Source organism: Athalia rosae, chromosome 1 (genome assembly GCF_917208135.1).
Source record: "Athalia rosae chromosome 1, iyAthRosa1.1, whole genome shotgun sequence".
Classification (NCBI taxonomy): domain Eukaryota; kingdom Metazoa; phylum Arthropoda; class Insecta; order Hymenoptera; family Athaliidae; genus Athalia; species Athalia rosae.
Genome location: NC_064026.1, coordinates 7,921,503 through 7,948,682, shown reverse-complemented (window position 1 = coordinate 7,948,682; position 27,180 = coordinate 7,921,503). Strand labels below are relative to the sequence as shown.

The following is a 27,180-nucleotide window of genomic DNA, read 5'->3' as shown; positions in this document are numbered from 1 at the left end:
CATTCAGTCTTCTTTTTTATCATGATTTCATCCATTATCATGTTACATAAAACCACATGATTATTTTCTTGTGCTGCGGTAGCCTTGTTCTTGAGTGCTATGACGCTTTCTTTGGAAATACCAGGAGATGCATCGACTTTTTGGTACCATTTGCGTATTGTGTTAGGGTGAGGTAAGCTCTTGCAAAACACAGTGCGGACATAATTGTAAGCCTTCGAGGAATAAAACTGTAGCGTTGTAGCAAAGCAACGTAATGCGGGTGGAAACTTCTTTTTGGATTGATGAAGTAATCGTTGTAACATCTCTTTTCCAAACTGGGGCATAGATACCTAACACAAATGAAATAGTCGACTGTCATGTTGAATTTGTACATTTATGTTCATCAGTAAATTCGATAATGTAGAATTTGTATGAACAATTATTGATTAATTTAGTGCAATATACAATTTTGACCAAAAATAATAATTATGTCGAAATTGATTAATAGTAACATTGAAACATTAGTATTTTTGGATGTATATTAAGTAAATAATAATTGTGAATAATTATAGGTGTAAAATCTTCTATGTTCAAAAAATTGAAAATAATATCTAGGTGCATTTTATGTAAAATATAATTTAGAAAAATATGAATAAATAATTAAATAAATTGTATCTAATTATAGAAACTTGCATTACTTGCAATTTCAATTGGAATATAATATTCTCCACCGTTTCACTTTCAAATTTATTATTCTTGATTTCAAGTAGCTTTCGTTCACTGATACTTCTAAGCTCTGATTTTCATCAGATTAGTTGGAGAGATATAATAGTACAGTGAATTTCAAGCACAATTATTTTCGTTTCAACTTTCGACCTGAACATTTACCTCGAGTAAGTTCGATGTTTCTTTAGATATGGAGTTGCGTTTAGTTAAGTGTTCTAAAAGGCCTTGCAATGTTTTAATTTTCTTCATCATCCTACATTTGTACGTTTGCAGAGTACGAATCTTACGGCGCTGTAATAAAATTTCTTCTCTACCCAATTCGAGTACTTTGCGTACTTTTGGTGTACATTCGAGTTCATCCAGGTTCCAGTCAGTGAAGTAACGTTTGTTATATTTCCTCTTCCTGTTTTGAGGATGTGCATCCGGCTCTGATGCTTTCCTGAAATCATCATGGACAAATCTTGTATGATGTATAAATGTAGCTATGACTGTTAAATCATGTTCTTATTAGTGCTGATGTTATCCGAACAAATCTTACTCATCAATGTCATTAATGGTCACTCCAGAAGCTTTACTCAATTCAGAATTTGAAGTTGATTGTCCATAGTCTATTTCTGGAGGTATCCTGAAAACATAACGAAGCATATTGCTAATTTTTTGGCTTTGCTCGTCATGTACAAAAAGTCATATTCTATTGTAGTTGTGAGTCTCAACTCAACTCAACTCTCGAACATAATACGTGAAAATAAAGAATCTTACTCAATGCTTTGATTGGGATTTTCAACTGATGATGAATCCGAATTAGGAACTTCTATGGCTTCTTCTATTGATCTGAAAATGAAATGGTGCAAATACAAAGTTACCATAGATTATATATCAATTTTATAATTACTCAGAAACTTTGTCTCCAGACAAAGTATTGTCGAATATAGTCGGCACAGCATCAGATTTTAGTCTCCGTTTTCCAAACGGGCCCACACTGAAGCAAACGCGATCAAAATGTCTACTGCACAATCGATCTGATGTGCGTAGCTCCACGTTACATTTCTTCCACAGGGTTTCTGTCCATTCTTTACCGCGCTCATTGTTCTTTGGTAACCTATGATAGCATGTAGAGATGTTTAGAGTTTTATTAGCATTAAGACTAGAGAATGATGTACTGTAAAAGTAATTTATTATCAGCAGACAAGCTGAAAAATGTTAGGAAGGTTTAAATACACTTTCCTACATCATTCTAACCTCAAAATGCAATAACTTTCGTATATCTATGCGGTACTTACTGATGGAAACTAACGTCTAATGTTTCACTGGTCCCATAAGTTGCCTTACAGTTCGGAACGCGACACGTATATGGCATTGTGTGACACTAATTAAAAACATTTGCGTTTTACACAAATATTTTTGGTTCGCATCAGTTCGCACGTATAATATGTAAACAAACTCGATCGGCACCCCTTATTTCTGGGGTCTGCCTGAGTATCATACGATACTCTCATAAAAGAGAGGGGACGAGCCTTCAGCCAATCGGAGCATGCCAGAAAGAGATGGGGATGATCGAAATCTATCGCGCTCTGTCTTACTTGCTTGCTACAAGATTTTGGCACAGTAGAGATAGGCCATGCTCCCTCCATGTAATATATGCTCTAAGGTTTGGACTTGGATTATCCCTAACTTCACTGATTGGTACGGCCATCTTCAGGGAGACTTTCGATATTTAAAATTTCACCGCCGAACTCCCACGAGAAATTACAAAGCTAATTGTAAATTGATCTACCTCCAGAAATGATAAAATTATCGCCAGAATCCTTGGTACTCTAGTATTTGTCAATTATTTTGGATGGAGAAAGTGCTCAGTTGATTATTTCCAAAGGTTGATCGATAAGATAATGGATTTGTAATCCTGAACTTGAGATACTATAGGAAATCGTAGCACTAGCGATTTAAACGAGGTTTCATTTTTTGGCCTGAAACCGAGGAAAATTACAAACTAAATGAATTGGGAAAAGAAATAAAATAATAACAAAATAAGAGAAACCCTTAAGAAAATCAGGGCATCGGTTACTTGCGACCCAACTTCGAATGATGAAGTATATAACGAGTAGTAGCATGCACAGTAAGCTAATGTTTAAGCTGAGTAATCATTATATTATCCATGTGATTGGTTTTGATCTAGTATAGTATTCGTATATGCGAGGTTTTCTATTAGGATTTGTATAAAAAATCTTTGCAAAGTGCTTAAACGTGATTATTTATTTGAGAGTGGGAGATATTATGATACATTTTATCGGAGATATTCATGATTTGTAATATCGTTAATATATGATAGGTTTTTCATCTCAAAGAGGTCTACATAACAGGATTTCAAGGGAAAAATATATTATTCGCGTATATCACGTTAAGTTCAATTCAGGCAGAGCTTAATCGTGATTTCTGCCAAATCTCATGTGGCCATAGTCATCAAATTGATCCCGCTTTCCGAACCTCATGTGCCCATAATCGTCAGATAATTGCCGTTTATTGAGCTCCGTGATCTCTTCGTCTTCTCCAAGAATGTCAACGACTGGATATCGGCTGAGAAAAAAGAGAAGTTTAAATTTCAATTGTGGAAATGATCGTTCATCATCCTCTGGGTTGTGTTTATGATTACCTCCAACGTTAACTTTATCAATTACGATAGAAAAGAAGTACGGGTTTTGAAAAGAATTGAAATTTGAAAACACTATTATATTTTGTAGATATCGGAGTGTGAATTTACCAGGCTGAAACCTCATTTATCAGCTTGAACCCTGCCAGTGGATGTATAATGGATCCGAAGTTTTTAGACCATTTGTAGAGGCTTAAAAACATTTATCCTGACTTGTTCGATTCAGAAACGATGAAAATAAATCCTGAGTTCTGTTATCAAAAAAATTAGAACCCGCGTCGTTCCGAAACTGCATTCTACTTTTTAATGATTCGAGTAAATTTTTTCGAACAAAATGATCAATTAGATTCACACAGTAGAATTTTTGTTTTCTAAAGTGAATTTTTATTAATTTAACTGAAAAATAAAGATTTGCAATTAGAAACGATTCTTCTATAGCACTATACAGCAGTGCATTAATCTGATTTATTTATTCTTTTCTTTCATTTGGATCCAACATAAACGAAGATGAAAAATAATCAAATGCAAAGTGAGTATTAGTTTGGAATTACTTAGTTACCCAGGAAACAATGGATGCCCATAAAATCTTCGGTTTGCGTTAGAAGTCGATTCGCGAGCAGCCTGACACTGGTGATCATTCAACAACCAGCCGAACATGACCATAATCAAGATGATCAAAAACTTTGCTGACATTACGGCAGTTTTCATTCAGCGACGATTGTGAAAAGAGTCGGATAAAAAGTTGCCGTTGGTTAATCAGTGTGCGGGTTCTTCCGATTGAAGTAAACCGCCGAGTGATATCGTCGTATCTCAAAACCTTCTGGACTTTGGAGTTCCGGTATCCTCCAGTCAGAGATTCGAAATGTAAAAAAAAATTTGTTGGCGTGCTTATTTATACACGATAAACTGCAATTGCGCTCACGTTGATCTTCCTGAGGTGTTGCAATCGGCTGGAAGTTTTGGGACGAATGCGCTACCTTACATCTTTCAACCCTACTATATATACTCTTTCCCTTACTGAAGGAAAGCCTCTTGTGAATTTTAATTCGCGAGTGATAAACAATTTTCTTCTTTCTTCCCCCGCTACGGGAATTCAATAACATTTCAATGTGCTTTATGATTGGCAGGTGGGGTAAACGAATTAAACCACCGAAGTTGGCCTCGTTCGGCATACAATATTTTTCATTTTCTTTATACTTATCATTCCACAAGACGATCTCAACCAACCTTTCATCCCCTATACCAACCTGCAGGAGATTTTCTCAAAGCTTGGAAGAGCCGCCTCCGCTCACATGAAGATAATTTACTCGGTGAGTGCAGAACAAAAATATATTTTGCTACGTACGCCTTTTATTTGGGTAATAATCTTAAGCCAAGCCTTAATTCTGACAAGTCGGGAACCACTCTGTTTATTCTCCATCAACTTGGTCCGCACAAAGCTACATTTTTTAACAGATGCCTTAGAAGTTCGTGAGGAAGTCAATTTTGATTTATATTAGAAGCTGCAGAATAACTCATATATGCATGTGACGGTTGGGCATATAAAAACTGACCGCGCTGTTACAAGGGAGGACGGTGATGTAAGGCCCCAAGGTCAGTGGTCAGGGATTACAACCAGCAGTCCTTAGCAATTCTGAATGGCTTCTGTCTTTGCAGTGCTTCAGGGATCGAATAAATATTGAAGCGCTACTCGTGGGCTCGCACAGTCCACGAGCAATAGTCGTACGTGTTCATCCCTCTGTCTAATCGACACTAGGCGTTTGTGCAGGAAACTAAAAACCAATAGAAAAAGAATAATATCAATGGCTGCAGTTGCTGAGGATACGGTGCCAACCATGCACCGAGGATTATCAAATTGGTGGACCGAGGAGACCGAGTACGTTTTCCAAAGAATCGAACGATGGGCGGCTTTCGCTCGAGGATACAACCGCCTCAGATCCCAAAGATATTCCCGAGGGCGTTTGACGATGACGGAAGAACCAGTCGAACCCGGATGGAACATATCAGCGAATAAGCTGGTGGTGGATGAATGCGATTCCTGGAATCCTCGATTTCATAATTTGCAACGATCACGGCGTAGGAAATCCAGACCTGAAGAAGCGCGAATCAACTGCTGTGGAACGTTTAACTATCAGTCAAACAATAAACTGGACAGTCCGTGTTTGGAAACGTACAGATACGATCACAGCATATACTTCAAAACAATCGGTGACATCCGTGGGAGTGATAGAAATCGTAAGTGCTCTTTACGTCGCTCGGAAAGCCCTGCTGCGAATAGTTCAGAATCACCTGATACGAGCGACCACGAAGAACCGTTAGAGTTCAGAGGTCCAGAGAAGACGATAGCAGAAATTGAATGCCATCGATACGATGACGAAGATGATGAAAATGACGACAACGAATTGGATACCGATGTATACGAATTTCTGCGGCAGGATGCAGAAGCCGAAGGTGTAGAAGAGTCCTCAGGATTTGGAGGAACGGATTTGCTGCATTTGCAGGATCTTAACGATAAACAAAAATTGAAATCATCTCGCACTACGCAAGTATGGCCTATCGTCGATTTAACGCAACTTAATTTGAAAACAAACGAAAATATTCTTGACTCCGTTGAAAAAGAAATCTACAGCAATCATACTTTCGATGAAAAAAACCATCTAAAAGACGAGGCTAATCGTGATAACAATGAAAATAATATTGTCAATAATAACAACAACGATAACAAACGGAATTTCTGCGATAAAAGTATCAACCAAACGAACTGTGGAACTTTTACCATTCTTGATAACTTTGACGGGACCACGACGGAGAGAAAATTGGATCATCATTTGTTATCGCTGAGGAAACTGCAGGCAGGAAGCAAAAGATTGGTTAGTAATCGGAGAACCAGGCAATCTCCGCGAAAAGTATCCCAGCCAACTATCGTTGGAGATAATAACGTTATTTGGCCGGGAGTTCTTCTTAATTATAAGAAAAATGTAGATCCGGTTTGTTCACCACATCGTCATTCCGTCAAAAAACAATGATAGGTTTAACATGTTGATCGCTAATAGTTTCTGCAAGTTTTTACTTCGATATCATATCCCTAAACCTTAGTACAAGGGATCGCGAGAGATAGGCGTTATAAAATATGCCAAATGCAAACTTTGATGCATTGAAAAATTCTTCTAATCTTAGCTTGTGAATTCTGAAACCCAGACCAAAATGTACAGAAGTAGGTACTTATACTTATACGAGAGGATATACTTTACGCTATTATAACATTTAACATACATTTTCTCTCACATATTTGATAATTGCAAGTGATCAAATATGTGTGTATCAAATTAAAACTTTCATTAAAGAAAAGTAAACGTTTTTGAACAAAGACCGAAGACTTTGAACTTAGAGACTGGAAGGATAGAATTTATGGCGGTTCTATGTGGTCATTGATTTCTGACTAACAATAAGTATATTAAGTTTTGGAGCAAACGACGGATTATAACGAGGTTTTTGCTATTCGGAATGACTGGACAGAAGAACAGCAATGATGCAAATGAAGACTTTTTTCCCAACAGGGTTCAATCTGATGGTCAGTCCAGTGGGAGTCACAGCAATGGCGACGATGAACTTTCGATGACGCTCGGTTGATCCATTCATGCAACACGTCGCGTTCCAGTAAAATGATTCTATTATTGACCACTGTCTAATTATTTTGTGCACAGCTTTTCGTCAAGTTTAAAGATGAAAGAAATCTACAAACTCTCTTCTGCTATTTCCCTTATTGTAACTCAAAATGATACCAGATTCTATTAGTACTGAACATGTCCGAATAAAAATGGGAATGAATTTTCAAAATCGATCATTAATATAACAGTTCATGTATTCATATACCAGACTCTGACAACTTTTCTTTCAATATCCTGATCTCCGTCACTTTCAAAAATTCGTAAAAACTTTTGAATCTATGGCTTTCTATAGTTACGCTTGAGGGATAAAATAAATCATGACAGATGTTGGGAGTGTAGAAATATCTAGAGAGGACATAATTAACGAATATCATCTATTATCAATGTAGGTATACGGGAACGATGATTTTCAAAGCTTTTTGCGTATAATTTGGCAAATTTTTACGCAATATTAATTAGCAACGCATGCGCTTTTAGTTACGAAGCTAGCGCGACACTCGGAAGAAATATAGCAGAGTACCACCGGGCTGGTTCCCAGGATCGATCGGCGCCAAAGGTCCAGGTTGTAGTATCGTCGACACCTTTTCACCGTCATCCTGTTGAAATAGAGCGGAAATCTGGAGTCTGCAAACATGGGAAAACATCTACAAACCGTCGCCGCGATGGCCTGCATGAAGACGCTATTGATACTCTTCAACATTGCGTTTGGGGTGGGTATGATAAATATATAAATTATAAATTCAATCAACAATCCGGTACGCGCAATTTTTTCTATAGATAACGTAAAACAGGAAACCGCCCAACTGTTGCGTTGCTTCGCACCATACACCATACTCATGCATATAGCAACATGGGTTGGACCATTTTTGCAACAGTTATACACATATTTAGTCACTTCATGAAAACACGTTTTATTTTATTACACGCAGGTAATGTTTCGGGTTTGCAGGAGGTCATTTATGCGACATTCACAGTGGTTTTATCTGACGCCGGAAAAGGCTTGTACAGATATGAAACGTATTATATGTTCGATACGCTGTAATCAGTTTATATTCTAGTAAAAGCAGCAATATTTTATAATGTTACTCAAAACATTCTTACAATACATCAAAACTCTATAAACTATCTATCGCATTTTAGTGTGCTAATATACTATAAGTCAAATGTCTTCATTACTGTGCAGAGTGACGAAAGAAAGATTACTTATTTTTTAGGTAAATTTGGTCGAAATTCTCGCTGCATTATTAAGTGGTAGCATAGATAAATATATTCACTGCTGGTAGATAAGAACGAAGCTAGTATTGTTGACGATGGTCGATTCAAAAAACGTCCATCCGCTACTCAAAACCATTAAAATTTCTGCGAACCACGCCTACCGTCATACATCAGGTGTATGAATGTTCATTAAAATTGATAATTCATCATTGCTTAGATGCTAAATTTTATTGCGTGTAAAAAATCATTCTTTCAAATTAGACGAAGTGTTTTCAATTGGGACAACGTGAATTTTTATTGTAAGATAGTTGTATCTATGAGATACTCAATTCAGGAACGACCGAACGCAGAATTCATCATTGGAGTCTGGAACTACATTGATCCACGATTGCGTCGGTTAATTCTTCTCTTTTGGACAAATAATGTTTGTTTCTTCCAATATCCGTTGATGAAAATTCGCACGCGTGAGTCAGATGATATATGGTGCTACAGTGCACTGGTGTCCTGATGCTGTGCGTCGGGATTTGGATGCGCATCCAACTAAAAGAATACGTGGATATGAGCGTCGAAGGTACCGGAGCAGCACCCTTGGCCTTGGCGTCCCTTGGAATCCTCGTTACTTTGGCTTCCGTCCTGGCCTGTTGCTGCACCGCACGTGGTCATCCGGCGCTGTTGTACCTGGTGTGTTTCATACGTTAATTCATAAATATATGAATATTGATTATCAATACTTGAAAAATCACCGTCTCGCGTTATAGTATGGAGCTTTCTTAGCAGTAGTGGTCCTATTGGAACTTGGAGCTGGTGCTTCCGTTTACGCGTATCGCAACGCGTTGACAGAGGGCTTTGATCAAGGCTTAAACGAAAGTCTTGCGATTTATGGGAAAGATCATTCCAAAAGTGCAGATATCGATACTATGCAGTCTAACGTAAGCAATATCTGCGTAATCAAAAAAAGGCAAGAAGAAAAAAGGAAGAAATGCATCTCAATCTGTTATTAATTATTTCTACAGCTGCATTGTTGCGGAAACCGCGCTTACACCGACTGGCTTTCCCTTGCTCCACCGCATACGGTTCCCCAATCATGCTGTATATTCTCCGAAGAACAATGCGACACTTCGAACCCAGAAGACATTTATAATCAGGTGCAAAAACGAGAATATGACCATATCTATCATAATTAAGCCAATGAAATTTAAAACTTGTTTTCATATCGAATCGCGATTTTGACCGCCCTTGATTAGTTCAAGGTTCAAGGTCCTCGAGTCATATCTTAAATCTATGCTGCGTGTAGTTGGATTTTTTTTTAACGTTTGGCAATAAGTTAATCAAGATAAACTTTGATTTCAGGGTTGTTATAACCGAGTGGTGGACTTCATAAATAGCAACATTGGTTTAGTAGCCGGAAGTGCTGTGGGTGTTGCTTTCTTCCCCTTGGTTGGAGTATTTCTCGCATGTTGCCTCGCCAGCAATATTAACAAGGCCAAATACGAGCAAGTTGCTTAAACAATATAGCGTGTGCGTCGCGAAGTACTATACGCAAAAAAATAAATAATTAAAGATATGAAAATAATATGGAAAAAAAAGATGAAAAGGGAAATCAATAAACCAGGATTATATTATTCTTGATTCCCTGCGGCCACGATCTGTACGCAAGGTATACTAGCTATTTGAACCGACAAATAAATTTATTTTTTTAATTTCCAACCTTCTGCCCAAAGTTGGGTCTTTATTTCAGCTTGGAAAATACCCAATGTAAGGTCGAAGAACGGCTTATGAATATGGTGCGATTAAAAATAGATACAGAATTTAATATTGTTACTAAATTATATTTATAACTTCCAAGTGAATCAAACTCGTTCAATTATATACATATTCGCCAATTATCGTATGTACAATCGTTAATATTATTCTGATCCGAATTCGAATTTTTTGATTTATTTAATTTCTCCACTACATCTTTACAGAGATTTACGTGCTAACATACTTATACCTATATACTATCTCTGTGTAATGTATATTACTGTATTAACGCAGTTAGTCAATTCCATGGGTATTCAAGTATTCATTGATTATATTTGAGAGAAATATTTAATATTATAATACGTACATATTTATGTATGTACTTACGTAAGTTATTAGCGGCCAAGAACGGCTGTTTAGCCCATGAAGAATTTTCAATCCAGTGTCCAGCCATTCAAGTAATTCAACTATGCGTTATTGTACTCGTACATCGCGATTATCAACTGTGTAATGGCTGAATTGGAATCGACCAGTCACTATAAAGTACCTTTTTAAATCTTTGAGTTTTATCACCGTGTATCACGCACACGATAGTGAGCTGCAAAGTCCCTCATGAAAAGTCTGGGCAGTTTTCAAACGCTGTAAATATACCTATACCTACGGTAAAACGAAGCAAAGCATAATTGCAATATTGTATTATCATAGATATGATTTATTATACGGTATTACATTGTGCGAAATTGAGATTCAATCATTACTTTTCGTCCAGTTTCAGTGAAGTTGCCAATTTTTTTAATTTCACCTTCATGATGAATTTTTCTAGACTTTTCTAGATTGAAATTGAACATCAAATATCAGAAGGTTTGATAATTTGGCCTGGTTTTCTTCTTCAAATTCAATTTCTTATGATTTGTCCTCTTCCCCCTCCATAAATCTACAAATTTAACGTCACCAGACAATTCTCGGGGGTCTCAGTGCTATTGCGAAGTTTGAAAAATTTCCAATTAAACTCATGTGCGTATCGATCAGGTATTGATATATACTATACATCAGATTGGGCATATTAATTTAAATAAAAAAATTTATCTTCTATATCTTCTATATTTTTTAACTTATGTACAGGGAGAGTTATCAGAGGTGTCCTAATAAACGGAGACTAAACGTCGTCATGCGAGCGTGACAACAAATACGATAGCCGGTCTATCGTGCTGCTATTTTCTTCTGTGAATTTTCTCGCTGCTCATCGACTATAAGGGAGAGCCATGACGTCGATTAGTCTCCGCCTATTCAGACACCTCTGGTGACTGACCCTTATACGGGTAATATATTTTCTCAAGGATTTTCTCGAAGCTAAGCATACAAAGGCGATTCGAGTTTGACGTGCTTCTATATACATAATTATGCATTTTTCTTCCAATATTTATATAGAGGACATTCTTATAAAAAATGTGTAAGCGTGTTTATCCGTAGACGTATCTAACATTTTAATCAAAATGATATTCCTATACATATAACGTATCTAGTATATTAGCCAATTTCAATCCTTTCGAAATTTATGAATGCGATTTTCTCTTCATCGTATTCGTTTCCAACATTAATTAATCCGATTTTGAATATTTTGTACATGTGTGTTAACGTATACACTTATATGCACGGATATGATTAAATCAAACTACATGAGGTGGATCGAATTTTTTTTCGTCAAATTAATTATTCCCTGCCAACTTATCATTAATCAAAAATTATTAAACACTCTTAGTTTTCTAAAATGAGACCTTTTTCTTGAAACTTTTACCCCCATTTCTTTTTCAATCACTGAACCCTAGTTTTGCTAACATAGGCATTCTCCGGTTAGACGAAAAAATTCTATCCACTCTGTTATAAGAATATACCTATATACACATAGTATACCCAATATCATATACCTATCTAACATACTAAGCAGGCTATATGCTCTCCAATGTCTGTGCGTGTGTTTCTCCTGTGTGTGATATGTGAAATTATATAATTCTGCTCTTAAAATTCGACAGAAGTTAAGAAACACGAGTAAAAGGGCAGCGAATAGGAGCGTACAAAATTACATACATGGCTGGTTATTGTCTGGACCAAGGTTTGCAAAGAAAGGAAAATCTGTACAGATGTAACTCATTGTCAATATCACTGATAAGTTAATTAGCTCTTATCACGAAAAAATATAATTAAAATGATAAGATTCTAATTAACGTTATATATGGCTAACGAGGAGAAACCCATTATTGGTATTTATTTATTTATCCATTTATATACGTAATATCTACCTACATACTTATCTGTATAACCCAATGATTTATTTATCACAAATAAAATGCATGAATATCAGGAACAGGAATTTATGAAATACACCGAAAAATCTCAGTTAAATTACAGCAGTCAAGACGATCGGCGGACAAACTTTACGATGGTATAAATCACTAAATCATGTCTGGTAGGAAATGTGATTGGACGATCCAAACTTAGCATTTAGCTTTCAAGTAAAAAGCTTTTATATTTAGAGAAATTTGCCAATAGGAAAGTGAAAAATAACGATAACATTAGCTTTTTCGAATCTTTCCAAGTTGTCTCATCTTTTATACTGATTGTAAGGGAAGTATTCTCGGCATTTTAGTTTATAAATTATTTCACATCCCTAATTTAGACTATGTAAAAATTGGCGGTGCAAATTCAAATCTACAAAATAATCGTCCAAATATGGCTGAACCAAAGAGGTGAACCAATCATAAGCTCGTGGCGTTTGTGGTCTGCAGTAGCTCACTTGGTCTCACCTTTGCAAGTGCTTGTGGCAGATTTCATAATTCTTCGATTCGTTGATTTCTGTGTCTCTGATGAGATAAAAAAGTACCACAGTTGATCGATTGTGCTTTGATAACAGAATTGGTGCAGCCGTAACGTGTGCAGTTTGTGAAACACAGTGATTCAAATTTGGAAAAATTCCATTTTTCTTCTCTCACTCACCAAAAGTATAAGGGCTTTTTGCCTAACCTCCTAATATCATTTCAAGGTCTCAAATTGGATGTAGAGATTGTTTTTTTTTTTCTACATACCTTGATGGCTTGTTAATTGCTGTAAGTAGATGGGCTTGGCTAGCTAGTCGGTTCTTGGTCAAGTAATATGCCTGGTGGAAGGCGTAACCCTGGAGGACGTTCCAACAATAGCAGTCGGCCTCAAGTTAACAATTCTAGTCTTACAACCCATGGCGGAATCGGAAACCCAAACAGCTTTGTTGGACTTGATGAAAAAAAGCTGGGAGAAACCTGGATTGGAAGACCGCTTGCACCTAAGCATGTACCTATACCTGTTGTTCCTATTGATGGACAGCTATCGTTTGAAGCTCTATCCTTGGGTATATCAACAGTTGCTGTTGGACTACAATTACTTAATTTATACAGAACGGTGTGGTGGCTGCCACAATCATACAATGAATATACCATGGTAAGGACAAAAGGAGACTAGCTCTAGAATTGATAGAAATTGAATATAATAGATTCACCTGTATTTGTAAACACCTTACTCAAGGCTTATTTTATTCTATCTAATTAGAATTATGATCTTGGAGCCTTTTTTCAATTTTTTTGATCACTGATCATAATTTAAAAGTAAATATGATGCCGATATACATTCATTGCAGAATTTCTATCTGATAGACCCGTATCTACTAGGTTTCATTGGCACAATGTTAGTACGTCGCCTAGTTTATGCGTTGCTGCGAAGGCTGGTCGACAGTGTTGCGCCAGTACGTTGGCTGCCCATAGCCCAGCGAATAATGAGGTAGAACAATGATATATGCCCACCCAATTCTGAACATTTACCTAAAATATCAATCTTATGTTCCTAGGATATTTCTGCTATTTGTTATCCTAGGGGTTCTTTGTTGGTGTCTCTACCACATGAGTGAAAATCATAATCCAATGAAGGTGTTCTACCTCTGCTACCCGTTAGTATCATTTTGGCATATGTTTATGGCTCACTACTGGAAAATCTCGATAATATATCTCGAATCAATTCTAGGAGTATATCGGTATACTTTCTGATGTTTGGTGTGAGCATAGGGCCATTCTTTGACATCTCTACCACTCCTCTATACATCAAGGAGGATCGCAAAACAAAGTACCTGCTTGGTAATATTCCACATATAATAATTAAACCTGATTGTACTGAGTAATGTATGTATCCATCACGAATTTGAATCTTGTCCGCAAAGTATCACTAACAAACTCAATCTTGCAATTAGAGGATAGTTAGAGGTACATGTACATTACATTATATGAAAACTTATTATTAGCATAGGCCTTGATGATTGCGCAGATAAGCCATTGCATAATTGTTCCCTGAGCGCACCTACCATTAGAGCAGAAGTCTTGAGTTTGAGATCCGACTTCAACAGGCGTCTAAAAAGAGCTCTATTTGCATCTTCTGGGACTGCCTATGTCTGTGGTATTGCTCCAATCATATTTGTTCCTCCTCATCTACATTTCAATGTCTCCTGGGTCGTTCAGCATATTGTACTGTTTTGGCTCGGTAGACTCAGTGCACACTTTGCTCAGGCGTATCCTGTGAGGTGAGTTAATTAGCTCATCTGATGAAATACCGTGTTTCATCTATAGAAAGGGAAAAATTTGATTTCACTGGGTCAATTTAATCTCCATGATCAAACTTAATATTTATGAAGCATTTCTGTCATGCAGATATTGTGATGTGCTACATAGAGCTGCCCTTCATCTTGGAAGATGGACTAAAGTTGAAGGTCGGAATAATCATATACCAACTCAATTATGGAATGATTCGGTTTTATGGCCACATGGTTCCCTTGTAAAACACAACAAAGAGCTGTACCGATCAGAAGGCTTGTGCACCGCTGCTGAGCCTGGAAACTCCAGTCATTACAGGTTTCATGTGCGTGATATATAAATAGGTTTTTATAATTTAATTTTATAGTCCCACTAAGAAGACAAGCTACTGGTATTTGATCAATATTCTAAAAGTTAATTTTTCAAGCTTAAGAACTATTATTTTACCATGTATTGATTTTAAAAAACCCTGCTTTGAAACTTATGTCGAGGAAAATCAAGTAGACCCAGTGGATCCATTATAGTCATTGATAATAGTAATCAATTTGTTTGCAGGCCCTGTTCAGTAATCCAACAATGCTGATTTGTTCTTTACTCGGACTCCAATTAGCACTGGTTGTTATACAATTGCTGGTTCTTTTGCGTACCATTGAATGGTATCAAATTCTATCGATGACGCTATTGTTGGTCACAAATTATTATACTTTGTTCAAATTGGCTAGGGACTATCTAGTTTGCTGGAAGGTTTACAGAGCTGAACAAATAGTCCAGGAAAAAACTCAAGCTGCCATTAGCAATGTTGCTCAATAGACTGTTACTACTTAATTAAGTTCCTTATGTGATTTTTTGATACTGAGAATAAATTATTTCTATTTCTTTAAAAAATCTTATGAAGTGTACGTCATAAATAATAAATTGTTTTCTAGAAAATATGTACATTGTCTATCATACTTGACCCTTATTCTAACAATTGATAGGAATTTATCTGAAATTAAATAAAAGATATATGGTTCACAATGTAGAAAATAAATTAAAGTTTTCCAACTTTGAAATAAATTTATCATACAAATTTCAATCATAAAAAGTAGCAACGATAACAAAGTAAAAGTAACAAATTATTTGGAAATGGTAAGCATAAAGTTATTATAAATAATCATTGTTAAAAATACCTAGCCAAATTTGACATGGAATGTCATTATAATACAACCACCTGATCCGATTATGCTATCAAACATTGCACAAATAAAACAATGTCACTCGGAATTGGGATTAATGCCGTTGGTTAAATACATACGTTAGATTCTGTATAACTTTTATAATAAATTCAACAAGTGCGGGTACACTTTTATTCTTCCTCAAAGCAAGTACTGAATACCATTGAACAGAAGTCATAGCAAAATTGAACCGCACTTTGGGTCATTATAATTTGTATAAACTAGAAATTTTTTAGCAAAACCAGTCCAACATGAAAAAACATTGATTATTTTGATTCGAAATCGTAATAATTCCCACTTAAATTTCTTCATAACAGATCGCACATATCATTATAGCTACCTTGATAATATTAGCTATTCCAGATTCCATTGTCTCAAAAAATTTTCAGTTCATCTTCTAAATTTAACGTACTACCTTGAGGGGTATTGTCATGTTCCTTGGAGTAACAGACACTAGAGCATCACCGAGAGATTGAGAGAGTTCATGCCACACAAACTTTCCAATAATAGGGACCTCCTCTAAAGGAGGTCGAAAAGCAACCAGCATTGTCAAACATAGACCATCCTCTCCATGCCCTCCGGCGTATTCTACAGATAGCAAGCCATGTGGTCTATGTTGAGCTACATCAGCACCAAAAATTTCCTGAAAATTGAATTAGTATGAATATTTGTGATTAGTAACTAAGTCAATTGATAATTTACTAACAGTCTTTATTAAAGAACTTACCACCATGAATTTATGTAGCGTGGAATGAAGATTTCGTCTCGGATTTATCTCACAAATAGGTAAATGATATTCAGTTCTCTCTGATAGCAGAACGTGCATTCTATTGCTATAAATAGAAAAGAAATAAAACGGGTGTTAACTCATACAAAATCGAATGAAGTTTGAATATGTCATGTCTAATTGTGACTATTACGTTGCTTTCTTCTTTATGCAGACAATCAATCTTAAATAAAGTTTATGATGAGGAGTGGGTACAGGGAGCAATTCTGAATGCCACGGAGGGTTCAGGCCTTGCTTGTATTCTCTGACTCTTCGTATCAATGGTATAATATCAATGGCTCTAAGGGATAAATCCTCAACATTCTGAATCCAACATGCTTGCAGCGACTCTTCATCAGCTTGTTCCGGAGTTTTCAGATTGCCACCGATCACATTTCCCGTCATGACAAACCGAAACCAAGACCCAGTTGCACATTCAACCATTACTAAAGATTTTGGCTCCACGATTATTCCAGTCTCTTCTAAGACTTCTCTTCTCAGAGCATCGGTCAATTCCTCGCCTGGTTCCACCCTCCCAGCAGGAAGATACCATTTTCCAGCACAAGCAGCTTTTGCCTCTTGCATCATCAATACTTCATCATTGTCATTAATCAACACAGCTGCCACTACATATGTTACAGTCTTCTGACAAATCGGAACATAGTCAGAAGTAGCTGTAGGCTGAATTCCTTTGGCTTCTGAAAATAAATTGCAACACTAAGCTAAATTTTAAAAGTATTAAAATAATAAATTGTCCGAATCACTGAGGTGTTGACAATTCGTGGAGCTTTGGATTTTCGAACTTGATCCAGAAGTGATAGGATAAAAGTTGAAAGTTATTTAGAGCGACATGTTTGACAGTAAACAAACTGTATACACAAAATCTCATGTATTTTCGAATGAGGTCAATGACCGCAAATGCCACACATGCATTTACTAGAATTCTAGTCATTCATCTTTAATGAATTCTTTCCGCACTTACCTATTGCTTCATTTTGTTCAGCAAGTGAAAAGTCACATAAATCGTCACTGTCATTTAAACTTCGACCACTTAGCACTAGCCTAATCTTGCACTCTATAGTATCTGGCATTTTATTACAGCTATGCTTCCTAATACTTCCGTTCGCAATTAAAGCGAACGATTCATAACTGTCGTCCGCATATACGTTGCCACTTGCCAGTCCCTTACGTGTTCACATACGTTCCCCACCAATTCAACTTTTCCCATACACGTCAAAAATATTCTAGGTGCGTTCGTTCGCCTGTTCTCAAGTCTCCTACTGCATTCCAGACGACGACCCAACAAGTAGACTTGATGACCGTGACGTGCCGTCAGCCAATCAACGCTTTTCCGGCTACTGTATTTTCATAATTTTCCTAAAGGATCTTTAGTCAATGTTTTCACATACTGCATTCCCCATAACCATCAGAAAAGAGCAATCTCATTTCAGAGATCATCTTTCCTTACCTCGTGTATGCGTGAATCGGTACAGTTCACCGTCGAATTCGTTTTTATTATGTCATATGTAACTCATCCCCTTGGATTTAATTTAACCGAACTACACACAACGATGTAACAGTAGATGAATGATACCCGAATTTTCTCTATTTCCTTCTTTTGATCGAAGATGAGATATTTTTATCAGATGAGTGCATGAGGGTTTGTAACGTGGCGCCTCTATATGAATATTTCGGTACCAATTAGAAAGAGTAGAAAGAAGAAGCAACATTCCCGGTAAATTTCCATAATTTACCAAACTTCCCGTGCTCTGAAAAAAGCGTAAAGGGAAGGGATCCATTTATTGGCAATAAACAGAGGGATGCTTCTCGGTATTTTGTAAGGATTTATGTGATAACATAGTGAAACTAATACAATAAACGTCCAAAATGTCGTCACCGGATAGCACGGTGATTTTTGCAAAACTGGAAGCCCTCAAGGATATTAGGTTTGTATGATATTTCATGAAATATATGATTCACTATCTTCTCGCGCTTATCTCCCAGATCAGATTGTCGGAAATGGATGCTTGGCAGAAGGGTGAATTAAAGCCACTTGTTTGGAAACAAATTTATCATAACATCTTACTAAAAAGTATGTTATTCTATTCTTCTCCCTTTTTTCTATTCCTATCTTTTCTCTTTTAATATACTTTATATCAAACCGATAATACACTTAATTCTATTCATGCGAATCAATATTCATGTGTACAATAGCAACCAAATCAATTTGTATGCAGTCCCTGTAAAAAAATATCCTTCCTACCTGAAAATAATTATCTGAAAAGCTGTTATACCTAGGGGAGGGAGTCCCAGGTTTTGAGAGAAATCAATATCTTCATATCTTGCCACTTTCATCGTGATGAGTTTGTTCACACTGCATATTAGATGGTTATTGGAAAATTATTTTAAAGTCCTTAAGGAATCACCTGACGGGGTATACTTAGTGATTTGAATAGATAATGTCTCCAAATGTAGTGGGTATTTTGAGAAATTAGTACACATAATAATTACGCGGTGATCCATAGGTCAAAGACATTACAACTTGAAAAAATGAAGCAAAGGATTATACAAGAGGTAGAGCAAACTGAACAAGAAGAGAAATGCTTAACAGAATACAAACAAGAAATGGAGCTTCTTATGCAAGAAAAAATGGCACATGTTGAAGAGCTACGCCAAATACATGCAGACATCCATGCGGTAAAATTATATCCACTATATTCGTTGATTAGTAATACTAATGATTTTAAAACTTGATGACAATATCACTAATTCAAATGAACTAATTCTGGTAGATGGAAACAGTTATAAAACAAGCAGAAGAGGCTCGCAACAGAGCTAGGGAAACAGCAAAGTTGATCCACAACAATGACTATCAACCATTGAAACATGACATTGACAGAATGCGGAGAGAATATCTAGGTCTAGAACGATTGCCTGAACTCTACGAGACAGAATCAGATCTCATTTCACCAGAGTAAGTGAATACTTGATGCTTCAATTGATATTTGTAATCATAATTGCTTGAATTGGTAGGTTTTTTCCATCATTAATAATAACAATTCGAAATTTCGTAATGCTCAAAAATTGAAAAGAAATATATAGGTAATTTGGGAAACCTTTTCTGCCAATTTAACAATGAATCACGGAAAATACTGATCGATAATTTTAACTGTTACCATTATATTCTTGACTACTGTGTCCTAATGTTTCTGAATTGTGTAGACGGTTTGCTCGTAGTTATTTTGATCGCCCGATGCAAAAAGCTGAGTGGCGGGTAGAGGTGAGGGGTGAAGATCTGATGCCCCCGTTGGGCTTACATTCTCACCCGGGCCATCCAGGGGGTCCGACTCCCTTTTTAGCTCCACAGCCACTCCAAGGCCCCAGTAAACCTGAGCCCAGACCTTTGCCACCAGCCCCTGGGCCGCCAGCTCCAACATTCAGGTACCACTGGTATATCTTCACTTTCGCATTATATCTCCAATACTTTTATACAGAATGGGGCAATATTATACCTAAGCTGCTTCATAAAATGGATCTAGTTTCAGCAAATGAGTGCTTATATGGCTTAGTGCTGTGATGTACTAAAATAAAATAACATTTATTAATTGTTCTACTGTAAAATACAAGTGACTATCACTATCATTAAACGATTACCAACGGACTTGCTGAATAATTATTCATTACTTCGCTTATTGTTTTCTATAAAACAATGAATTAGATAATCAATGAAAACCAATCAAATATAAACTATTTAGATAGTTTTTAGTCTATTTTTATCTAACAAATGTTATTGGCAACATTATTCGAATAAAATATTTAAACTATAATACTGCCCTATTTTGTATTTCGTATACTTCACTCTGAATTTGTTAACATTTTTCAGGCAACAACCTCCACCAATGAAATCGTGTCTTTCATGCCATCAACAAATTCATCGGAATGCACCAATATGTCCTCTATGTAAGGCTAAATCACGATCGCGTAACCCCAAGAAGCCAAAGAAAAAAGACTAATCTGCATATTCAAGTGTTACTCGGTAATTATGTGAGTACAGCTGATGTGCACCGACTCGGAAAAATGTTTACTCCCGACTCAACCGTAAAGACAACTTTTTTGACCTGAAAGGCGGGACTAAACTTGAATCTGATTTCCTACTATAATTTGCTCCCGCACTTTACGAAGAAAAGTAAATTTGCGGGACTAAAAGTGAATTAGCGGCACGAAAAGTACTTTTATTGCCGACTCAACCGTAAAGACAACTTTTTTGACCTGAAAAGCGGGACTAAACTTGAATCTGATTCCCTACTATAATTTTCTCCCGCATTTTACGTAGAAAAGTAGATTTGCGGAACAAAAAGTAAATTAGCGGGACGAAAAGTGGTCTTTACAGTTGAGTTGAAAATGAAGTCCTACATGTATGCAACGCAGGAATAAAGCTAATCATTCCCTCGGACTTACTGCCCTCCCGAAAATTCCCTCGAGTGAATACTAGCAAGGGCACTAAACTCGCCCTCAGGAATTTTTTTCTGGCAGTACAATCGTCCGCGAGAATAAACCGCAGCTTTATTCCCTTGTTGTATAATGTACTATATCATTTTGTTGACGATTTTCTGAAATCACAAAGAACCATTGACTGGATTTTAAACGTTCATCTAATAATAACGAGCTTATGAATACAAAAGTATTCAGTAGATTCACTTACTATAAGCTTGATTATTTCATATGCATCAATATTTACACAAGTTAGGCCAGTCAATCAAGACGATCGATTTACAGTAATTTCGAAAATTTTCAAACTTTCATGTTAGGTCGAAAAGAGTTTAAAAACAAACTATAAAATTTTGCCTTTTCCGGAGCCAGGAACATTATTGAAACAGCAATGAATTAAATATTGCCATATTGTTGCGAGGAAAATCTCAAAAGTTCTACAAATTTGAACTAGTTTTGAATGAGTGATTATATATCAAGAATGAGATTTGCAACCAATTTAAAGGCGTGGAACATTATTTGTCATTGAAAAATAACATTTTCTCCTAATAAACTGATAGAAAAAATCCCACAACTTTTGCAAACTTGAAAATTGCATCGGGAAAATGTCCCGAACAATTACATGAATTTGCAACCTTTTGCTTTTCACGGAACATGAACAAGTGGAAAGCGCAATTTGCAAAATCCGACTTTTGAGATTTGATCACCCTCGCAAAAATATGAATAAACATGTGGCTGTCAACGCAAAAAGTTGCAAATTCATGCAATTATTCAGGACATTTTTTCGATGCATGTTTTTAGTTCGCGAAACTTTTGGAATCCTCTTCGCAACACAATCAGCAATATTCAATTTATTACAATTTCAATAATTTTCCGGATTCGGAAAAGGTTGTAAATTGAGATTCGTTGTTTTTTCGATGAGTCTACCAATTTTCAGAAACTTTTCGAATTACTGTTAAAGTTTTTATTTCTGACGTCTATAATGACTGGCCTAAATATACAGTTGGTGACAGGATCACACGTCCTGACAACAGTAAATGCTGCCTCTAGTTATTGACTGTGTAAATAAATTTTGCGTTAGATAGTTAAATGAAATGGAGCATTTTTGATTAGGTACATATGTTATAGAACAACAATTTGTTACATAGATAGCAAGTTTAGTGATTCATACCCTGTACTTGATTTCTTTTCACAACTATACATAATTGTTTTATATCTACAAATCAGTTTGTTGGAAGAATGATAGAATATTTCGTTTCTGTGTGGTTCGTAAATAATGGAAAACTTTCCGCTGTCATACGTGATATAATAATCGTATCAACTTTGAACTTGAGTGGAAATTTTAATACCTCTTGCAACTAGTTAAGGAAATATTTACATGACAAAAATCATTGGATCAGAGTAAATAAATAAAATTTAGACACTTGTCTGGAGAATTTCTATGTAACTCTGAAATCAGATTCGTAAATTAAATTAAGAGTTTAACGTGAATGTGAAACCACTTACGAGCTGCAGTGGTAATGTAGTTGAGAATATTTTATGATATTCAAGTACATTATCTCGCCTTGTACCACAATGTATTCAAATATATGACTTCAATGAAGTTACATAATTCTACGTTTATTATACATATATGTTATAATAACTTCTTGTGTAGTATGTTTCAATGAACGGACTGCAAATTTAGCAAGGAAAACAAAATGTAAGCAATTCAGAGCTAGAGTGCAAACGGATCGCAGCTACTGATAACCAATTACAATACATCGAAATAAAATTTAGTCGGAGTAGATAAACTTTAATTTAGTATCATCTTACTCCAACTGGGATTGCATCATTTTGTCTGTTTCAAGTTGGTTTGGTTGTAAATGTTTTTCTCTGTTGTAATTTTATCTCGATAGTTGATCTGGGAAATCACTTAGAAAAACAATTTATGTGCACTTTTGACGTTTGATGAATTTTAAGTATCTAAGTTTCTAAGTTCATCAAGTCCATCCTGGCTTATAATAAATGTGACCTACCGTATACACATTTTGTTTGTCTTTTTGTTGTGTTAAATTACGATCATGTTGCTGAATTAGGGAAAAATTTTTGACTTAAGATTATTACACTGTATTCATGTGATTTGTGTATAAGAAATAAGTAATCACATTTAAACCAGAAAAAATGTATTTCATAAAACTTCATCTTCATTAACAAGTGATTTATAAAATATTAAATTCATGTCATAAATTCTTGAAGCCGAATCAAGGCAAAATCAATGGACTGAAATATTTATTACTACTACTAATATTTGATACATATTTTTTAATTGAAGTTTTTCATTTTTTATTTATGGTTATCACTTAGCACTTATATAATACAAATTATTTTATAGTTAACGGTATAGAAAATATGAAATGTATTGCTTAATAAACATAAAAATACTTAAATACAAAGGGCTTACAACTAGACTCACTCGCACGAATATTTTGTCATAGAATATATTGCGCAAAAAGATAACTCTCAATGCATATCGAACATAAATAGAACAGATGGCAACGTCCTATAGAAAAAGAAATTGGTGCCTTTACCTAGCAGAGTTACTTTTTTACGCCTTTATGTCAAACTTATTTTCTTCAGTTTGAAAATATCACGTTCATGACAAACACCGCACATACATGACTAAAAATTATCTCATGGGTCCATTTGAATAGAATTAAACAAGAGGGTAGCTAGCAGATGAGGCAATTCCACAATGGTTGTCCCTGTTTCTGGCCATCTTAATGTATCCCTTGTCTCCCCAAGTCTCACCCCAACTGTTCTTAACCAGCCAATAATCTTGACCTTTCTCGTCAGTTCCATATCCAACAGCTAAGACTCCATGGTCGAGGTCATCTTGGGAGCACTCAGGTTCGTAATAAACACCTGGAATAAAATGAAATGCAAATAAGGATTGAAAATATTTTTAGATTGGTTTGCCTAATTACAGCATATAATTCAAATCACCTTCTGAGTAGAACTGGAAACTTTCGTGAGAGGCATCGATGGCAACAGAGATTGGGCCAATAGTAGCTAGAGCTGCGCGTAATTTCTTTTCATCTGCTTGGGGGACATCAACAAATCCAACGTCGGTGGCTCCACTGTTGCGGGGATTATACCTGTAATAACAAGTAACATTTATTCAAACAACATATCAAGGACAATTACTTATGGGCAACATAAACTATCGATTAGAAATTCAACTAATCACACAAATGTACGTACTGGCACACATCGTCTTCGGCTTTATAGGGATAGCTCTTTTCCGTGTCGATTCCTTTGTTATCTTTGATATACTGGAAACCTTGGTCCATTAGTCCACCATTGCAGCCATTGTTGCCATATTTAGTAGAACAATCGACCAAATTCTGTTCACTCAAGGATACTAATACTCCAGATTTTCTGAAATGTTGGCCTTCCAAGGATCCGGTCTGTAAAAAATATATTTGATAAAAAGAATCAAACAAAGACAACAAGATTCTAGATTCTATACTTATTGAAAGATAAACTTACAGTTGAGAAAGCCCAACAAGAACCGCAGTGACCTTGATCTTTTACACCCGTTACAGCTCCATTTTTCCTCCAATCAACAGTATTTGGGATTTCAACATTTGCAGGTTCGATAAATGTTGCACCAACCGGTCTTGACAGAGTTTTTTTCAATAGATTGCCGGTTTTATTGAATCCATTCAATGTACTTACAAATTCATGATGGAGCTATGAAGATATATTATGAATAAATTAGTCATCGAGCTGACATCATATTGAATTAAACTAATGTGTAACAATAGATATAATAGAATTACTAAATTAAAGTTGAAACAGTTTGAATTACATACAAAGCATACTAACCATGTCTCCGTATTTGTTAAGCTTTAGTTTGTACGACACAAGGCCCATTTCGTATTTAGCATTGTGTTTTGCCACCTTGTGTTTATTCTCCATAAAAATTTTCATTCTGAATTTTTCCTCTACGGCGTTGTCATATTGTTTTTTGTGAGTTATCTGTAATTCACCATTTTAAATTAATTATGCTTAGTCATATTAAGATATAAGTTGGGCAATTTCAATATTGATTGACACAATAACTATCAAAGGCTGGATTAAACAAGACGTCTGTCTTTTTCGGTTAAGTGATATCATCATCAGCTGTTACAGATGCACATGAATAAATTATTTTTATTATCTGATTAATCACACTGCATGTGGTAATGAACTTTCCATTTGAGTAAACATTTTTTTTTCTCACAATTTTCATAAATTAACGTTGTGGCATGCGTTGGTTGCTAAAGGTACTTCTCAAGGGTCAGTGCAAAATGATGTGCTTTTTCGAACAATCGAATATAAATTTGTGATAACACATGAAAAACTTGAACTAATAATACCAAAGTTGCCAAAATATTCCAATTGTTAACTAAGTTTATTACTTACCAGCTGTAGTATAAAAATGGAAAAATAAAAAAATAAACTAGTTCGCGCTCATCGCTAAATGGCAATAGACATTTTTCGATAAACGTAAGGTATATGAGTCATTAAAAATAGACAAGCAAATGTGTGCGGAAATGAAGCTGTCAGCGATAATCATAATAATAATCACGATAAAACGGCAACTCGATAAGCGAACGGCGCCGTCCAATTTCGTACACAAAAGCAAATAATAAATTAAGTCTATATGTATGTATACATAAATGTATAGTTTGGTGGGTCAAGAAGAAAAAATATCTCACGATTGGAGACTTTAGTTTGATAATCTGTTTGATACTGCTGTGACATATAATTTTCGAAACAGTTTTTGTTTGAGTAGTTTTTTCCATGGTTTAAAACAATCATTGCATTAAATGACAATTGCGAAAGTTGAAAAAGTTCTGGTACTAATTTTAATATACATTACCTTGAAAGTACCCCATTCTTCAAGGACGAGGTCAAAGAACGAAACAGCTTGGCTAACGGCAACGATGGCCACGAGCAATATCAAAACAATCTTCATAGTGTTTGAAAAAAATCAACTGAAACGTAACAAAATTTATGTTTTAACGAAATATTTGTTGAACATGCCACATTGGACGATCGACAAAAAGAAAGAACGGGAGTGAATGTTTGCAATTTTTTTTAAAAGGATATGATAAATGTATGTGTATTTATTAGGTCAACGGTTTTTTTGGCCTTATCATTTGAGTTGTGTTCAATTAGTTATAATATTTTTTGCGACGTCACAGTTCCTATAAGGGGCAGTCACCTCCTGATATTTATAATCCATATTCTTCTTGTTTTCAAAATAAATGCTGCAATATTTTAACAACACGCAATAGCTGCACCTAGGTGCTTTGTTGGTCAACACGATGATCGGTATGTTTGACAAAGCAAACCTGATGCGTCGATTAAAAATTCAGAGAATTTTGAAATTCCAAAAACGGTGGTCGATCAAGTTTTCGCAGAATAAAACAAGGTAATTTTATGTGTTTTTAGGATGTACAACCAAATGCTCATGAGCCCTCCGAGAATTGTAATTATGCAAACAGGTTCTTAGTATCTTTATGAAAAATAACATGCTACAGTAATGTTTCATTATTAAGGTAACAACCGAGGAAAGTTGAAATATTGCTTTCGAAAAATTGACTAACTACGATTTATAGCTGGATAGTAAAAGCCTTGAATTAATACCTCCGATATCAAACGAACAAAGACCAGCCGATGAGTTTCAACTGACAACGTAGTTGGGAGTCGCGTCAACGCTCGAGAGGTTAAAAGGTCATTAACAATAAGTGCAAGACTAATCTATCACTTCTAACAATGGCATAATGCTATGAATATAAAAGCCAATTATTAAGATCACTTACGAACTCTGCTAAATATCGGACACCTCAATGGAGCAGTAAATTAAAACCAGTGTGTCCTACTCGGAACAACTGACACGAATGATCACGAATTAGTTGTCCTCTTTAGGCTGGATTCTCTTTTCCTTCCTGTGTAGTAGTAAACATAAGCAATCTTCGATCACATGACTAGATTTCGTGTCGTTATTGGCGGATCCATCTCTTGATGAATCACGTGATTTCTATGAGGAAGCCTATCGTTGATGTCGTTGTTGGCCAGTCATTGTCACGCGGCATTTGAG

At 35.8% G+C, this 27,180-nt stretch overlaps 7 protein-coding genes across 14 annotated transcripts; 4 read left to right on the top strand and 3 right to left on the bottom strand.

The window, feature by feature from the left end:
* Positions 1-2,940: 2,940 nt before the first annotated feature.
* LOC105686002 (callisulfakinin) lies at positions 2,941-4,785 on the bottom strand. 2 transcript variants are annotated; one of them, XM_048648754.1, is made up of 3 exons: positions 4,597-4,785; positions 3,909-4,432; positions 2,941-3,276 (listed from the first exon to the last, which is right to left on the bottom strand). In XM_048648754.1, the coding sequence occupies exons 2-3, from the start codon at positions 4,055-4,057 to the stop codon at positions 3,123-3,125; spliced, it is 303 nt and encodes a 100-aa protein (XP_048504711.1). In that variant the 5' UTR covers positions 4,058-4,432; positions 4,597-4,785; the 3' UTR covers positions 2,941-3,122. The 2 variants fall into 2 exon arrangements, with proteins under 2 accessions (XP_048504711.1, XP_012255947.2); XM_012400524.2 differs by lacking the exon at positions 4,597-4,785 and having other exon boundaries at positions 3,909-4,574.
* A 251-nt stretch (positions 4,786-5,036) lies between these two features.
* LOC105686091 lies at positions 5,037-7,186 on the top strand. Its single transcript, XM_012400700.4, has 2 exons — positions 5,037-6,219; positions 6,907-7,186. Exons 1-2 carry the CDS (start codon positions 5,152-5,154, stop codon positions 6,916-6,918), a joined length of 1,080 nt encoding a protein of 359 aa, XP_012256123.2. The 5' UTR covers positions 5,037-5,151; the 3' UTR covers positions 6,919-7,186.
* Positions 7,187-7,332: 146 nt separating this feature from the next.
* Positions 7,333-12,337, top strand: LOC105686092 (tetraspanin-7-like). Its single transcript, XM_012400701.3, has 5 exons — positions 7,333-7,727; positions 8,725-8,913; positions 8,991-9,161; positions 9,246-9,377; positions 9,583-12,337. The coding sequence occupies exons 1-5, from the start codon at positions 7,650-7,652 to the stop codon at positions 9,736-9,738; spliced, it is 726 nt and encodes a 241-aa protein (XP_012256124.2). The 5' UTR covers positions 7,333-7,649; the 3' UTR covers positions 9,739-12,337.
* Positions 12,338-12,636: 299 nt separating this feature from the next.
* Positions 12,637-15,511, top strand: LOC105685976 (transmembrane protein 39A). Of its 3 annotated transcripts, XM_012400488.3 has the most exons (8): positions 12,637-13,012; positions 13,085-13,443; positions 13,640-13,779; positions 13,847-13,945; positions 14,020-14,129; positions 14,299-14,569; positions 14,697-14,904; positions 15,135-15,511. In XM_012400488.3, exons 2-8 carry the CDS (start codon positions 13,123-13,125, stop codon positions 15,387-15,389), a joined length of 1,404 nt encoding a protein of 467 aa, XP_012255911.2. In that variant the 5' UTR covers positions 12,637-13,012; positions 13,085-13,122; the 3' UTR covers positions 15,390-15,511. The 3 variants fall into 3 exon arrangements, with proteins under 3 accessions (XP_012255911.2, XP_012255910.2, XP_012255913.2); XM_012400487.3 differs by having other exon boundaries at positions 12,642-13,443; XM_012400490.3 differs by having other exon boundaries at positions 12,647-13,443; positions 14,317-14,569.
* A 104-nt stretch (positions 15,512-15,615) lies between these two features.
* On the bottom strand, positions 15,616-18,130 carry LOC105685978 (8-oxo-dGDP phosphatase NUDT18). The gene is made up of 4 exons (XM_025746055.2): positions 17,542-18,130; positions 16,714-17,257; positions 16,521-16,626; positions 15,616-16,436 (listed from the first exon to the last, which is right to left on the bottom strand). The coding sequence occupies exons 1-4, from the start codon at positions 17,648-17,650 to the stop codon at positions 16,197-16,199; spliced, it is 999 nt and encodes a 332-aa protein (XP_025601840.1). The 5' UTR covers positions 17,651-18,130; the 3' UTR covers positions 15,616-16,196.
* A 128-nt stretch (positions 18,131-18,258) lies between these two features.
* Positions 18,259-20,608, top strand: LOC105685983 (zinc finger C4H2 domain-containing protein). 4 transcript variants are annotated; one of them, XM_012400504.3, is made up of 5 exons: positions 18,259-18,505; positions 19,085-19,256; positions 19,352-19,533; positions 19,797-20,009; positions 20,443-20,608. In XM_012400504.3, exons 1-5 carry the CDS (start codon positions 18,447-18,449, stop codon positions 20,570-20,572), a joined length of 756 nt encoding a protein of 251 aa, XP_012255927.1. In that variant the 5' UTR covers positions 18,259-18,446; the 3' UTR covers positions 20,573-20,608. The 4 variants fall into 4 exon arrangements, with proteins under 4 accessions (XP_012255927.1, XP_012255924.1, XP_012255926.1 ...); XM_012400501.3 differs by having other exon boundaries at positions 18,291-18,505; positions 19,782-20,009; XM_012400503.3 differs by having other exon boundaries at positions 18,294-18,505; positions 19,782-20,000.
* Positions 20,609-23,195: 2,587 nt separating this feature from the next.
* On the bottom strand, positions 23,196-27,160 carry LOC105685977 (cathepsin L). Of its 2 annotated transcripts, none has more exons than XM_012400491.3 (7): positions 26,903-27,160; positions 25,957-26,071; positions 24,918-25,070; positions 24,579-24,782; positions 24,291-24,496; positions 24,033-24,184; positions 23,196-23,951 (listed from the first exon to the last, which is right to left on the bottom strand). In XM_012400491.3, exons 2-7 carry the CDS (start codon positions 26,050-26,052, stop codon positions 23,743-23,745), a joined length of 1,020 nt encoding a protein of 339 aa, XP_012255914.2. In that variant the 5' UTR covers positions 26,053-26,071; positions 26,903-27,160; the 3' UTR covers positions 23,196-23,742. The 2 variants fall into 2 exon arrangements, with proteins under 2 accessions (XP_012255914.2, XP_048504704.1); XM_048648747.1 differs by lacking the exon at positions 26,903-27,160 and adding an exon at positions 26,727-26,745.
* Positions 27,161-27,180: the final 20 nt, after the last annotated feature.

Excerpts from the sequence above, each read along its gene's own strand:
- LOC105686002 (XM_048648754.1), bottom strand. The coding sequence starts at position 4,057 with ATGAAAACTGCCGTAATGTCAGCAAAGTTTTTGATCATCTTGATTATG. Across the intron at positions 3,277-3,908 it reads GGGCATCCATTGTTTCCTGG|CCGATATCCAGTCGTTGACA; the intron begins GTAACTAAGTAA and ends CTTTTTTCTCAG.
- LOC105686091 (XM_012400700.4), top strand. The coding sequence starts at position 5,152 with ATGGCTGCAGTTGCTGAGGATACGGTGCCAACCATGCACCGAGGATTA.
- LOC105686092 (XM_012400701.3), top strand. The coding sequence starts at position 7,650 with ATGGGAAAACATCTACAAACCGTCGCCGCGATGGCCTGCATGAAGACG. Across the intron at positions 8,914-8,990 it reads ATCCGGCGCTGTTGTACCTG|TATGGAGCTTTCTTAGCAGT; the intron begins GTGTGTTTCATA and ends CTCGCGTTATAG. Across the intron at positions 9,378-9,582 it reads CAGAAGACATTTATAATCAG|GGTTGTTATAACCGAGTGGT; the intron begins GTGCAAAAACGA and ends CTTTGATTTCAG.
- LOC105685976 (XM_012400488.3), top strand. The coding sequence starts at position 13,123 with ATGCCTGGTGGAAGGCGTAACCCTGGAGGACGTTCCAACAATAGCAGT. Across the intron at positions 13,780-13,846 it reads ATAGCCCAGCGAATAATGAG|GATATTTCTGCTATTTGTTA; the intron begins GTAGAACAATGA and ends TTATGTTCCTAG. Across the intron at positions 13,946-14,019 it reads GTGTTCTACCTCTGCTACCC|GAGTATATCGGTATACTTTC; the intron begins GTTAGTATCATT and ends AATCAATTCTAG.
- LOC105685978 (XM_025746055.2), bottom strand. The coding sequence starts at position 17,650 with ATGCCAGATACTATAGAGTGCAAGATTAGGCTAGTGCTAAGTGGTCGA. Across the intron at positions 17,258-17,541 it reads TGAACAAAATGAAGCAATAG|AAGCCAAAGGAATTCAGCCT; the intron begins GTAAGTGCGGAA and ends ATTTATTTTCAG. Across the intron at positions 16,437-16,520 it reads CGCTACATAAATTCATGGTG|GAAATTTTTGGTGCTGATGT; the intron begins GTAAGTTCTTTA and ends TTCAATTTTCAG.
- LOC105685983 (XM_012400501.3), top strand. The coding sequence starts at position 18,447 with ATGTCGTCACCGGATAGCACGGTGATTTTTGCAAAACTGGAAGCCCTC. Across the intron at positions 18,506-19,084 it reads GAAGCCCTCAAGGATATTAG|GTCAAAGACATTACAACTTG; the intron begins GTTTGTATGATA and ends GGTGATCCATAG. Across the intron at positions 19,534-19,781 it reads TCAGATCTCATTTCACCAGA|ACGGTTTGCTCGTAGTTATT; the intron begins GTAAGTGAATAC and ends TGAATTGTGTAG.
- LOC105685977 (XM_012400491.3), bottom strand. The coding sequence starts at position 26,052 with ATGAAGATTGTTTTGATATTGCTCGTGGCCATCGTTGCCGTTAGCCAA. Across the intron at positions 25,071-25,956 it reads AAGAATGGGGTACTTTCAAG|ATAACTCACAAAAAACAATA; the intron begins GTAATGTATATT and ends GGTGAATTACAG. Across the intron at positions 24,185-24,290 it reads GCCGAAGACGATGTGTGCCA|GTATAATCCCCGCAACAGTG; the intron begins GTACGTACATTT and ends TTGTTATTACAG.